General features: G+C 33.7%; 2 protein-coding genes across 2 annotated transcripts; both read left to right on the forward strand.

Moving 5' to 3' along the window:
• Nucleotides 1-300: 300 nt before the first annotated feature.
• On the forward strand, nt 301-1,624 carry LOC133038568 (uncharacterized). The gene is made up of 3 exons (XM_061116723.1): nt 301-421; nt 540-627; nt 788-1,624. Exon 3 carries the CDS (start codon nt 844-846, stop codon nt 1,558-1,560), a length of 717 nt encoding a protein of 238 aa, XP_060972706.1. The 5' UTR covers nt 301-421; nt 540-627; nt 788-843; the 3' UTR covers nt 1,561-1,624.
• A 3,854-nt stretch (nt 1,625-5,478) lies between these two features.
• LOC133038267 (uncharacterized) lies at nt 5,479-8,055 on the forward strand. The gene has a single exon (XM_061116358.1). It carries the CDS (start codon nt 5,479-5,481, stop codon nt 8,053-8,055), a length of 2,577 nt encoding a protein of 858 aa, XP_060972341.1.
• Nucleotides 8,056-13,764: the final 5,709 nt, after the last annotated feature.

Here is a 13,764-nt window from a genome sequence, read left to right on the forward strand (position 1 = left end):
TTTACAATAATAATATTACTATAACAAATACCGCTATTAAAAAATTAAAGAAAAAAAAATCCGTCATGTGATTTAAATGTGGAAAGTTTATTAAGAAATTGTAATAAGAGGTTAAAATTAATTAATATTCTCAATTAGAATAAATGGATTTGGTATTAATTTTTTATTAAAATCTTAATGAAAAAATAGATCATAATGGTCTAGTTAATGTGTTTTTCAAAAAAAAAAAGAAAAAGAAAATCTTGTGGCGGTTTTAAAGTATTTATTACATTATAAATAGTTGGTAGAATTAGTGTTGAGAGACCATAGTAATTATTTTCATCACAAATAAACAAACACACAAACACACAGTATAATAGATTAGATTAGAGAGATCACCTGCATAATTATCATCTCTAACAGCAAATAATTTCAATTCAATGTAAGTTCTCTTCTCTTCTCTACCATATATATTCTATTGCTTTCTCATTGTTAATATGATCATCACCTTAATTATATGTTAATTAATTAAAACTTTTATTTGTTAATTATCTATATAGTTCTTGCAGATTCTTCCTTTTCAATTGTACGTGCATTCAACTTGAGATCGAATTTGCAAGTCAAGAAAATTTGGAAAATCCAAGCTAGGTATAATATTTCTTCTTAATTTATAATTTTTTCTTTTTCATATTATATATAGCTTTATTATTTATTGCATGTATTAAAATTCTCTCTTAATGTATCCATGCATATTGTCTAAATCATGATTTTCTTCCTTTTCTTGCATTTCTTGTGGTTTGTTCATCAGTTCAAGAAAGAAGAAAATAAACAACAATCATATAATCTTTTCTTCTATTTCCATCCATGGAGATTCCAAACAACCAAGATGGCTTGAAAATAGAGTATCATCATGGTGTGTGCCTTGCTCGAAACCCGAAAACCGGAGTAATAGAACACCATCTTCCTATTCCTCAAGCGGAAAACGTTTTCGGAAATTTCTTTTATTATGATTCCGACACCCGTGGCACTATATTTGTCATCAAGTCTGAAAAGGATTATGAAATTCTAAAACTTGGTGACCAAAATTGGAGACCTCTACAACCCGATTTCCGAAAAGGGCAACCCGTACTCAAGTTCAAAGACAAAGATAGGGAGAAATTACTCTTCTTTTACCTTGTTCGAACTCCACAACAACAAGGTACTTTTGATTTAGAGATTAGTTGTTTTGATCTACTTACTGAGAAATATGAGAAGTTGAGAAATTTCCCAAGAAATATTTTCTGTGATGTAACGAAGCTCATTCCTTTTTATTGGGAATCTGATCCTGCTATTGCTATTGGTGAATTGAGTAAGGAACATGGGCTTAGGGTTTTGGTAATGAAGAATGATTATAGTTGGAATGAACAAGTGATAGAGATCTGCTCACCTTTCTTAAATCAACATTTGATTCCGACGGGAATCATTCCTGTGGCATTTGTGAATACTCTTCTGTGGTTTAGATATAGAAAGCACAATCATCGTAACATAGAGTATTGTTATGATACTATCTTAGGTCGGGTTATGGGCTCTAAAGAAGTATGATCCATTAATATTGTTCATTAATATTGTTCATTTTTGACCTTTACGTTAATTAATTAAGTTCTTAATTCTGATTTTTATATATTATTAATTAATACCAACTCTATAGGTCTACTTTTTCTTATTTATATATGTGCATGCATGACTTGAGAATAATTAATCTTAAAATGTACATAAATTATTAAAAAAATGCAAAAAGTGAAAAGTGAAACATGACCAACATCCTTTGAAGTGATAATTCCCAGCCAAACATTATCGATGAACCCTAATAAAGATGAGATCAATTAATTAATTATTCCCAGTTAACCCATTAATATTGAAATAGAGTAACAAAAACAAACATGGATTCTTTTTTAAAAAAATATTTGTAATTATATGAAATAATTAGCTTTCTTATGACAAAATTACAATGATATATATTATTATTTTTTTGTCATTTTTAATTGGAGCTTTTACAGCACATACTTAAATTTTTAACTTTTTAATTTTTTTTACTGTGAGGGTAAATTAAGCTTAAAATGTACATAAATTATTAAAAAAATGCAAAAAGTGAAAAGTGAAACATAAAAAATATTGTGTTAAGTTTCCACGGTTATTTTTTAGTTGTTCTACTCTTGTTTTAATTGTTCTATTTTTATTTTTTTTTTTGTTTTACGGTTGTAAAAAATTCTGTGTGACACTAATTAAAATTGTAAACTTTTGTACAAAGTCCAGTACTTTTGTAAAAACCCTTTTTAATTGGCAATGGACATAACTTAATGACATTAATTATTAGCAAATTGATTAATTATTAATAAATCATGTGAAAGAATTTGAAGCCAGATTCGTGAGCAAGACAAAACGAGAGAGAGAGAGAGAGAGAGAGAGAGAGAGAGAGAGAGAGAGAGAGAGAGAGAGAGAGAGAGAGAGAGAGAGAGAGAGAGAGAGATGGAAATAAATTTTGCTCAATCAAAACTGATTGGCCAAGCTTGTATTTATAAACAAAAAACTATTACAAGTTTGTTACTTCAGTAATTTAAGAAATAACAACTGTAATAACTAATTTTCGTAACAATCTATTTCTGTTACTCTATCATCCCCTCAAGTTGTACTTGTCTAGCCAAGGTGCTAACTTGTCTTTGAGGAAGTGGAATAAAGATACATGTAAATAAATCAGGTATTTGATTCACAGAGTCCAAATATCTTACATCCAGTTGGTTGGCAAGAACTTTATCTCGAACAAAATGAAAATCTATTTCAATGTGCTTGATTCTTAGCATGAAATATTAGATTGGAAGCCAATAAACCATCTCCCAAATTATCACACCACAATTGGACACTGAAGAATTGGTATGTTGTGCTCAATGAATAGGGATTGAATCCAAACCAAATTAGAGGTGGCCAGAGCAAGGGCCCTATATTCAGATTCAGTGCTTGATCGAGCAACCACTGTTTGTTTCTTGGAGCACCAGCTGACCAAGTTACCTCCAACGAAAATACAGGATCATCATGATTGTTGGAAATATTTTACCAGGATCTAGATTTACTACCAAGTATGTTTGATTAACATCCTAATATGAATTCTAAAACAATGAAATAAACACATATAAAGTTTAGTAAACCTTACATTGGGTGCAGCGGAATATAATGACTCCTTCCATTCAGATCTGTAGCCCTTGATTCCTTTCTGTAGCAGAGCATAATCAAGATCGGAACCTGGATCTCTTTCTCTCCTTCCTTTGATGCTGATTCTCCTTCTTGTTGTTTGGATTCTCCTACAGTCTTACACACTATGATTGAGATACCACTTGATGTGTGTGGGCACTACTCTATCACAAAGGGTTTCGAAATTGAAGAGAGGAAAAGAGAGAGGAAAGTGGTGCATGGCTTTTTTTGAAAGGAACAATGTGCAAAGTCATGAGTTTCCTGAAGCCAATACTTTCTATTTATAGAATGCCATCTAGGTTTAGGTTAGAATTGTATGGCATTAAAATAATGGAAAAAATTAATGGTAAAGGACTTGCATAGTGGGCGGCCATATAAGGAAATTGGGCCTCACTTTGCGACTTTCCCATTTTATTATTTTTCAATCTCATTTTCTCAAAAAATGCCAATTTTCTAATTTTAACCATTTAAATGTCAATTCTAATTATTTAATAACTTAAAAATAATTATTAAATAATATTGTCATTTAATATATTTATTGATTTAGACATATAAAGTATCTTAATTAATAAATAAACCTAGAATCTCTTTTCTTTACAATTTCGCCCTTGCTTTGTGAAAATTCATAAACTAGACATAGTCTAACTTTAGAATAATTATAATTGATTAATCAAAATCAATTAACTGAGTCTTACAAGCAGTATGGTCTCAACTAGTATGGGGACCATGGGCCTATATTTCTGAGCTTCCAATAAGTCGAACCGAATTTACCAAGTAAATTCCCTAACTTATTAAATCCATATTGAATCCACACTTAGAACTTGGAATTGCACTCTCAGTCATATAGAACGCTCTATATGTTCCACGATATAGATACGTCATTAGTTATCCATTGTTATAATCCTAATTTGATCAATGACCCTCTAATAGATTATCTACATTGAATAGGCACTAAGTTACCCTTACACATTCAATGTATTTTATCCTTAAAACACTTAGCTCCGTATAAATGATATTTCAGCGAAGTGAAATGAGATTTCCACCATTTATCTCTGTTTAGCCAAGCTCGAAGGATATCATCGTTTCACTTTTAAATTCCTATAGAAGTTATAGACTCCATATTTATGTTAGCGCTCCCACTCAATTATACTATCATCTTCACAAAATGTACGTATCACCCTGACCCAAAAGTAGGCTTAACTAACAAATCAAAGAACATGTATATTACTCTTGAGATCGAACCTAATCATATCAGGATTAAGATCATTTGATCTAGGATCAACAAGTGATATTGAATTGAATAGATATTGTTAGAACTATTATTTTCTGTAGTGACAAATTATGTCCAATAGCAGTCTAGTTGCGTCTGGGACTCGAAGTGTTTTGTCTGGGGTTCGTACTGTTAGTGTTAGTCCACGTCAGCAAAGATATTTTAGGTTTTACTTGTTCAGATGGTAACAACTATCTATTTCGGGTTTCTTGGTTTAGCTGGGTATAAATACGATTTCTGTGTATTTTTGTTGACGAAATTTTTGATCGGAGATTTGGGATTACGTTTCTTTCGTCTTGTTTCTTCTGTATGTTTCATGGCAGGTCAGATCTTGGAGCTTGAGGATGTTCATCAATGGCGGAATGATCTGAATCTGGAATTGCTGAGTTCAAACTGAAGGGAGTTCAGTGTCATCTTCATCATCAGATCTGAAGGGATTTCAGGTTGAAGACATGTTGAAGAAGAGCTCAGTTGCGGCACAAGGGATTGTGCATTAACAATTAGTGTTCTTGATTGTTGTTGGTAATTCATTACTAATTGCTGTTAAGGTTGTATTTGATTCCTTTAGAGAGAATTAGAAATTATAATATGAACCTTTGAGAATTAGTGGATGAATTTACCCTGGTTCGGGGAACCCAAGCACTAGCCGCCTAGAATGAGTTTCTAGGGCAGGTGAAGCTTGTAAAATTCTGGTGTTGAATCTTTCATTTTTTTCTTTTTATATTCAAGCTTAAATCAAGATAAAATCAATCTAAATATGAAAAGGATAGGTTAGACAAGAACTTGGGCTTACATTTGGTATCAGAGCCAGCTATTTCTGTTAGAAATATTGATCCTTAGGGTTCTTGCAAGATTCGTTATTCTGAAACTTATTGTTGCTGCAATTCTTGATTTTTCTGCATTTTTTCTTTCTGCAACACCCAGTTGGAACTAACCCCCTCTCCAGACACGACTCTGGGAGTATACTGCTTTCTATCTTTGTTTTGTTTTTCCTTGTTAGTACAGGAATGGAGATGTTCAGAGAAGGAGGGTCCACATCACGACCCCCAATGCTGGAAGGTGCTAATTACCCATACTGGAAAACCAAAATGCGAGCATTCTTGAGGGCGGTGAATGAAAGAGTTTGGATGGCCATAGAAGATGGTTGGACATGCCCAACGATGATGGATAACGGTGTCACCAAACCAAAACCTACGAGCTTGTGGACTCCAGATGAGATGGAGAGGGCCAATTTTAATTCGAAGGCCATTCATGCTTTGTTCAATGCAGTGTCCACAAATCAATTGAAGGTCATTGCAAACTGTGAGATGGCCAAAGAGGCTTGGGAAAAATTACGAATTAAAAATGAAGGAACGGATGCTGTAAAGAAATCCCGTCTTCGTGCTTTGGCAAAAGCGTTTGAAGATTTATCAATGGAGGAAGAAGAAACAGTGGCTGAGTTCCATGCTAAATTGTGTGACATATCAAATGAATCTTATGCTTTGGGAAAGACTTATTCTAATGCAAAGCTGGTTCGTAAAGTCCTTGGAGTCCTACCTAGGAGATTTATGTCTAAAGTAACCTCCATTGAAGAAATGAGAAACGTGGAGGAACTGGATCTTGATGAACTGATTGGATCCTTGCAAAATTATGAAATGTCATTAACAAGGTGGAAGAAAGAAAAAAAGAAGATGGACGTGAACAAGGAAAAATGGGACAACAATATTGCGTTCATTCACAAAGAAGAAAATAAGTCTATCCCAGATTTGTTTGCTGGTTTCTCAGATGAAGCTGTAGATTTGCTGACCAAGAACTATGCAAAATTCTTGAAAAAGAAGTACAAGAAACTGTGTTCTGAAGGTAAGGAAAATGATTCCAAAAGAAATCCTCTTGGGAACTTCTGGCATGGTCAGCAACCCAGTGACAATAAGAGCATGGGCATTCAGTGTAGAGAATGTGATGGGTTCGGACACATTCAGGCCGAGTGTGCTAACACTCTCAAAAAGAAGAAAGCCCTTGTTGCCACCTGGAGCGATAGTGACGAAGAAAAAGACTCTATTGCAAGCAAAAGTTCTAATGAGGATAAACAGGTAGTGGCTTTCATGGCTCAAAGTCATCAGTCTGTTGAATCTGAGGATGATGGAGTCTCCACTGTGTCTGAAGTCGACAGTAATGGAAGACAAAATGCATATGAAGAGATGTTTGCTCAATGGGAATATATGACTAAGCAGATTAGAGGTCTGAATAGTGCCAAGGAGCAGATAGAGTCTGAAAAAGTCAACCTGGAGGACACTGTTAAGAATCTCAACAAACTTCTTGATGAGAAGGACAATGAGATCTACAAGCTTTCAGCTGAACTCATAAGAGCTAAACAGGCTATAGAGTTTATCCCTCCAGGAACGGCTGCCATCAATCAAACTCTTCAACTTCAAAAACCTTATAGTGATCGAACCTCTATCGGATACAAGATGTTGTATAAGCAAGGAGATAACTTGGGGGTAGAAGAGTCCATTACACCAGTGATCAACCTAGACAAAAAGGATGACAAGCAATCATCATTTCCCTCGACACCTCAGTCCTCAGACCCCACTGGAAAATTCCATGTTCCATCTGGACCTACCAAGGTGAAGTTAGAAGGAAGAAGAATTGCCCCGGAGAATATATCTCAAATGGAGAGATTCATCCCAGTGTGTCACTTCTGTAACAGGAGGGGTCATATTCGACCCAGATGCTATAAGCTGCAGAACTACTTGAAAGCTATGATCAATCGACCTATGAGTTTTCAAAAACCCAATAAAACTCGAAAGGAAGGATCTCAATGTGAGTGGAGATTGAGGGCTGATCGTGAATCGAATGTTGGGTTGGTAGCTCAAGTTTCACTGTCTGCATTTCTGGAAGGACAGTGGTACTTGGATAGTGGTTGCTCTCGACACATGACGGGCAACAAGAAATTGTTAGTCAATTACAAAGAAGCAAAGGAAGGAGTTGTCACTTTTGGTGATGGAAATAAGGGCCATATTATTGGAAAAGGAGACTTGGTGATGAGTAGAGCTGCACCTCTTACTGAAGTACTATATGTGAAAGGACTCAAGGCAAATCTGATAAGCATCGGTCAACTTTGTGATGCAAATTACACTGTAAGTTTTTCTAAAACTCATTGTTTAGTTTCATTTTATGGGTGCTCAGTCTTAACAGGGAAGAGTTCTAGTTATGGTAGTTATTTGTTGGACAATGTTGTCCTATGTAATAGTGCATCATTGGATAAATCAGATATTGGAGACTTTACTGCTATTCCAAAAGTTTTAACCAAAAGAAATAAGAGTGTTAAATCATCACCTCGTCTTTCAAGAGCTCATTCACTATTATTAGTGCTATGGTATGGTCTTCTAAACCTTATACTGTTGAATCTTGGGTTTAAACAAAGAAATGATGATGTTTTTGTCCTAGTGTATGCTGGTTTTGAAAATGTTGTACATCGTACTCCCTTGCTTCAAAAGAAATATGATACACACATAATATGTTGTCTAGTGTTCCTCATTGCTTGTTTATGTGTCTTCATGTGTGATAATGAAAGTTCCACAAACATTTCTCAAAATGCACGTTGACTCAAAATATATAGATAACGGATATCATTTTTTAGAATTGGTTGAGTAAAAATACATTGGATAATCACATATTATTCTTGATGCTCTCTTGGATTTTTGTTTAATAAAGCCTTGAATTCTCATATTAATGTGTGCAACTTGGGAAGTTTTTTTTATGTGTTCTATCTGATTAATTCGTTGTGGTATATGATCATTATCTTTCTCTGTTTGTTCAGCTAAGCCTTGATTGCTATCATTTTTTTTCTATGAGGCACTTCATGTCCCATCTACAGGTTCTCCAGTTCTATCGAGGAAGCTCTAAATAGGTGAATTTTTCAGGATCTTTTGAACCTTTATTTTTCCCAGCTAAAAAGGCTACCTCTTTTAGATGCAATGGGAAGAGCTTTCTTTAGTCCATTTACTAATAAGTAGTATGCTCCTTCTATATTAGAATTTCTGATTAAAAGAGGACGGCTACATCTCTGAGGGAGAGTGGAAGCCGTAGCTGGTTGCAAAAGAAAGAGTCGGAGTGTCTAAAGATAAAAAAGGCAAAAAAAAAAAAAATGGGCAGCTTAATAAAATTTTTGAGAGAGTGAGCCAATGTTCTCACATGAGGTCACTTGCACACACTGAAGAAAAATCTTGGTTCAAAATCCTGTAAAAAATTCCTTGTTTATTGTCTTTCTCAAGTGTGTGTGAATATGTGGATTGGTAGAAGTTGTCTCATCTTTTTATTAAGTATGGCTCATTGTGAAGTTGAATGAATTTGTTCTTTGCTCAAATGATCATTGCTCACTTGTTAATTGATTAGGCCACTCATTGTGTTTCCTCTTTACAAGTTGAACATGTTAATTCTTGAGATATATCATTTGGCATGTTTTTGATTGAAATAAAAATAAATTTCATTTGTAGCATCATTCGTAATATTGTGGTGATCTGATTGTTTTGCTTAGTCAATCTCTCATTTTTTATATCTAATATCCATATGTTTTAGGTCATGTTGTGAGATGGTTTGTCTTTCTCCTTTAATGTTGTAATAGATACTTTGGAATTTCTTTGCAATGAGGAGTTTATGTTGCATTTTTGTCGCCATTCAGGGGGAGCTCTTTGATAAACTTCTTATTTTCTTAGGGGGACAATTTGACATGGATTATGCTCAATGAAGGGGGAGAAATACTTATCCTTTGTGTGTAAAGTGGTAGTGGTGCATTTGTTGTTTGGTTGTTTAAAGTGTTTGCTTTTCTGTTTGTTTAGACTCTGTTATATTTTGATGGTTGCTTTGTTTCGCACTGGTATTGTTGTCATTGACCATAATTTGTCAAGGGGGAGATTGTTAGAACTATTATTTTCTGTAGTGACAAATTATGTCCAGTAGCATTCCAGTTGCGTCTGGGACTCGTAGTGTTTTGTCTGGGGTTCGTAGTACTGTTAGTGTTAGTCCACGTCAGCAAAGATATTTTAGGTTTTAATTGTTCAGATGGTAACAGCTGTCTATTTCGGGTTTCTTGGTTTAGCTGGGTATAAATACAATTTCTGGGTATTTTTGTTGACGAACTTTTTGATCGGAGATTTGGGATTACGTTTCTTTCGTCTTGTTTCTTCTGTATGTTTCATGGCAGGTCAGATCTTGGAGCTTGAGGATGTTCATCAATGGCGGAATGATCTGAATCTGGAATTGCTGAGTTCAAACTGAAGGGAGTTCAGTGTCATCTTCATCATCAGATCTGAAGGGATTTCAGGTTGAAGACATGTTGAAGAAGAGCTCAGTTGCAGCACAAGGGATTGTGCATTAACAATCAGTGTTCTTGATTGTTGTTGGTAATTCATTACTAATTGCTGTTAAGGTTGTATTTGATTCCTTTAGAGAGAATTGGAAATTGTAATATGAACCTTTGAGAATTAGTGGATGAATTTACCCTGGTTCGGGGAACCCAAGCACTAGCCGCCTAGAATGAGTTTCTAGGGCAGGTGAAGCTTGTTAAATTCTGGGCTTACAGATATTACGATAAATTTTAATATATCTAATCAAAGTTCAATATCGGTCCCTTCCGATGTATACTCCATACATCCGATACTGGTAAACTTTGCCAATGCCCTGGAAATGACATAATACTTTTCCAAGGTGTAAGAATACCTATCGCTGATTATCATGTCAGTCTAAATCCAATAAACTGACAAATCAGCGAATAAACTTTTGAACATATAATTAAGATTATATTCCACTGTGCTGACAACACTATAATCATTAACAAATTCATATGTTCTGGACTTAAATAGAATTTATACATTATATATATATATAATCATGAAATAAATCATGTGAACCATGCAACATAAAATGTTATTTCTGATCTTTATTAATAAGTAAAAATCTGATTATATTGAAATGGGTTTTATTTAGGGCACAAAACCCAACAAACTCTCACTTGCACTAATATAAAAAAAATGTGCATTTCAAATAATCTCAACACCTTGATATACAAATCAAGTGTAGTAGTAGTATACTCCTCGTAATAGGATCTGACAGGTTGAATTCAACACAACCTTTTCTCCACCATTACTTTTCCTTAATCACAAAATCCTTGATATTGTGAAATTGCTCTCTATATGTCTACTCTCTTGGGATACTCGATTCTATACTTTTGGCAACTACTTTTTGGTTATTCAGGAAGTAACACTAGCAGTTCAGACAAGTTGGAATGGTGCCACAAATGTATAGAACTTTTCTTAGACTGAATAAGTACCTTTCCTACAACTTTAACATGCAGTCTCTCTCTGGTAGACTAAGAGACTTCAGATAGGTTTTTACACTTCTCCAAAATCACTACTCCACCCCCAGAGTAATCACCATCTTATCAGCAAACTTTCTAGCACAAAGGTAAGTCTCGAAATCTGATGTGGTGTAGTCTAAGAGTTTTAAACACACCCTTATCGACTAACATATAGTTCCTCTTCTTAACCTTAAGATTTACTTGATTGTCTTCCAATGTTCCTTTCTTGAATTAATCTGATACCCAACTCATTACTCCCACTCAACTGCAGGTGTCTGGTCTAAGGCATACTAAAGCATATCTGAGACCTCTCACTGTTGATTTAAGAAATTCTTTCATGGCTTTATCTTTTTTGGAATAGTTGAGACTTTTCCTTAGATAAATAAAATCTATGCCCAGAAGTTGTGAAGCTTCTATTAGATTGCCATTGGAAAGAAAATGCTTCAGCGTCTTACTAAAGTAAGTTGCTTGCATTAGAGTAAGTAATTAACCAGGTATACCATAAGCCATAGGTTTAGATAAACTCAAACCTATAATACTAGGAACAGGAAGTTTTGTTAAGTCCATTGAATAGACTTATTAACGAAAATTTCCTTTTATGTCCTTGTAATAGAAAACTTTAAGTTACTCCATGTGAATGGATTAAAACATAGTTCTCTTGGCTTTCTTCTTAGTTTCTTATCTTGACAATCCATTACTTGTTTATACTCACAATGGATTTTAGTCACAAGTGTCTTCCAAGTCATAATAAGGTGAGTTCCTTGAAACCCTCCCACTACGACAAGGTACCATGAATTATGTCTAAGAAGACTAAATTGTATTAACCTCTTCGGTTGTGTCAAGACAACTGAGGCAATGGGATCATCATATGTAGAATAAGATGATAGAACACTTTTAGAATCAAGAAAAAAATATCTCCTTTATGTGCTACTTTGTTTTTCAGACTTAGTCATTTTCTTAGAAAAGTAGTATTTGTTTAAACAAACACTTTCTTATCTATTGACTATGGGATGTTCCACCCCTAATCACTTAGAGTAGCTAACAAACATGCAAACCAAGGTTAACAGTTCTAGCTTTTCTTAAGATTTTGATTAGGTCATCAATGAATCTAGTAATGATTTACATTAAGTATACAACCATTGCATCATTCTGAAATTATATTACCATAGAAGGATTTGGGCAACGACTAGTAACTAATTATCAATATGCAAATCGAATTTCTGGGGAGGTAAGTTTGGATATAATTCAAAAATCAATTTAATGATCTTTGAACTGCATATCTACTAACTATTTCTCCACCCCTATCAGTTCGCAAGATCTTTAACCACACCTTGATGGTTTTTTACCATTGCTAGAAATTCATGAAATTTTTCAAACATTTCAAATTTCTTTTGCGTAAGGTAAAATCTAGAGTAATCGTTTTAAGAATACAACGTAAACTCATATCCACCCCTGAATGTACATCCATCTGCGAATGAGATGGACTTACTTTCAGTGGATATAGGCATGTTAACTCTTTGCAGAGAATCATCTTGTCAAAACCACTATGAACAAGATACAAATGCCATAGATTTATAAAATATGGTTGTGTCTTTTGATGACTTAGGTTTAGTTACATCAAAGAGTTCTTAGAATAGTGCAAGTGGATTCTGGTCACAGAATACTAAACTCATACAGTTTGAATCCATTGAAAGAAAATGGTTATTAAACACTTGTGAAAGTGTAACTGTATGATGAGTAATTCTTTCTTGGACCACCACTACTAATTTAACTCTAAGTTGATTTGCCCATACAAGTAGGAGATTTCTAAGAATGAGGTTTTATATCATTTTGGGATAGAATTTCAGGAATAAAATCATTTGCGTCATTTAATTTCTAAAGAGAAAATATAGAATGACATGAAATGGTTTATAGACCATTCATCCAATGATATGCTATTGAGCTAATTCAAAATGAATAAGCTAAGAGGAATTAGAATAATTTCATATTTAAATAAGAATCCAACGATGCTCCGATTAGCGAGAGTCAAAATAATCTTATTTATACAATCTTCTTGTTTCATATTGTAAATACTAGTCTAAGGTGTCATCAATTGATGAACAGCTAGATGTCGCATTTACAATATTTATCTTTTCGAGATCTAACACTATTATGTTTGTCAAATGGTGAAAATCCATTAGGGATTTATCTCATTAGAACAACAAACAAAGTTAGACCAACAATGAAGATTCGAAATTAAACTACAATTTAATAACAGAAAATAACATGGTTCAATATAAATTCACACACAATTCAGAAATTATTAAACACATAGCAAGTAGGAATGACAAGTGAAAATACTAAAACATACAATCCTAAATAATTTCCAAGGTCTTCAACAAACTGATATCAGTGTCCCGTTTAGGCGAGAGTCAATGATACCATCCATTGAATAGAGTTGTCAGCTCATCTAAAATGATAAACATTCTAGCAACTTTTTATACGATCAAGATTGGAATCCAGCGTTGTCCCGTTTAGGCGAGAGTCAAGGCTATTCTATCTTATGAGCTTCCACCATTGTTTCATACTCTTGCAAGTCTTACACAGTCGCCACCATTAAGGTGATCAATAATATATAAAAAACTGACAAAAATACTTATCTTTCGAGATTAAACGGTGCTTACTTGCTAATGAACGTTCCTCCATTAGGGAGGATTACTCACTAAAACAATAGCTATGTAAAACCAACAATGGAGATCGAATGTCCTAATAATAATAAAGCTCATTATTTAATGAAAGTTGTATTTTCTTCTAATATTTATTTTAATCAATTTATTTTAAATATATATTTATTTAATTAAAATTTCCAATTTAGAATAAAAAATTCTAAATATAAATTTTAATTTAATATTTATAAATTATACTTAGATGGATATGAAAATAACGTGAATTATTTCCATTTTAGTAATAATTTCCAATA

Source organism: Cannabis sativa, chromosome 5 (assembly GCF_029168945.1).
Source record: "Cannabis sativa cultivar Pink pepper isolate KNU-18-1 chromosome 5, ASM2916894v1, whole genome shotgun sequence".
Taxonomy (NCBI): Eukaryota; Viridiplantae; Streptophyta; class Magnoliopsida; order Rosales; family Cannabaceae; genus Cannabis; species Cannabis sativa.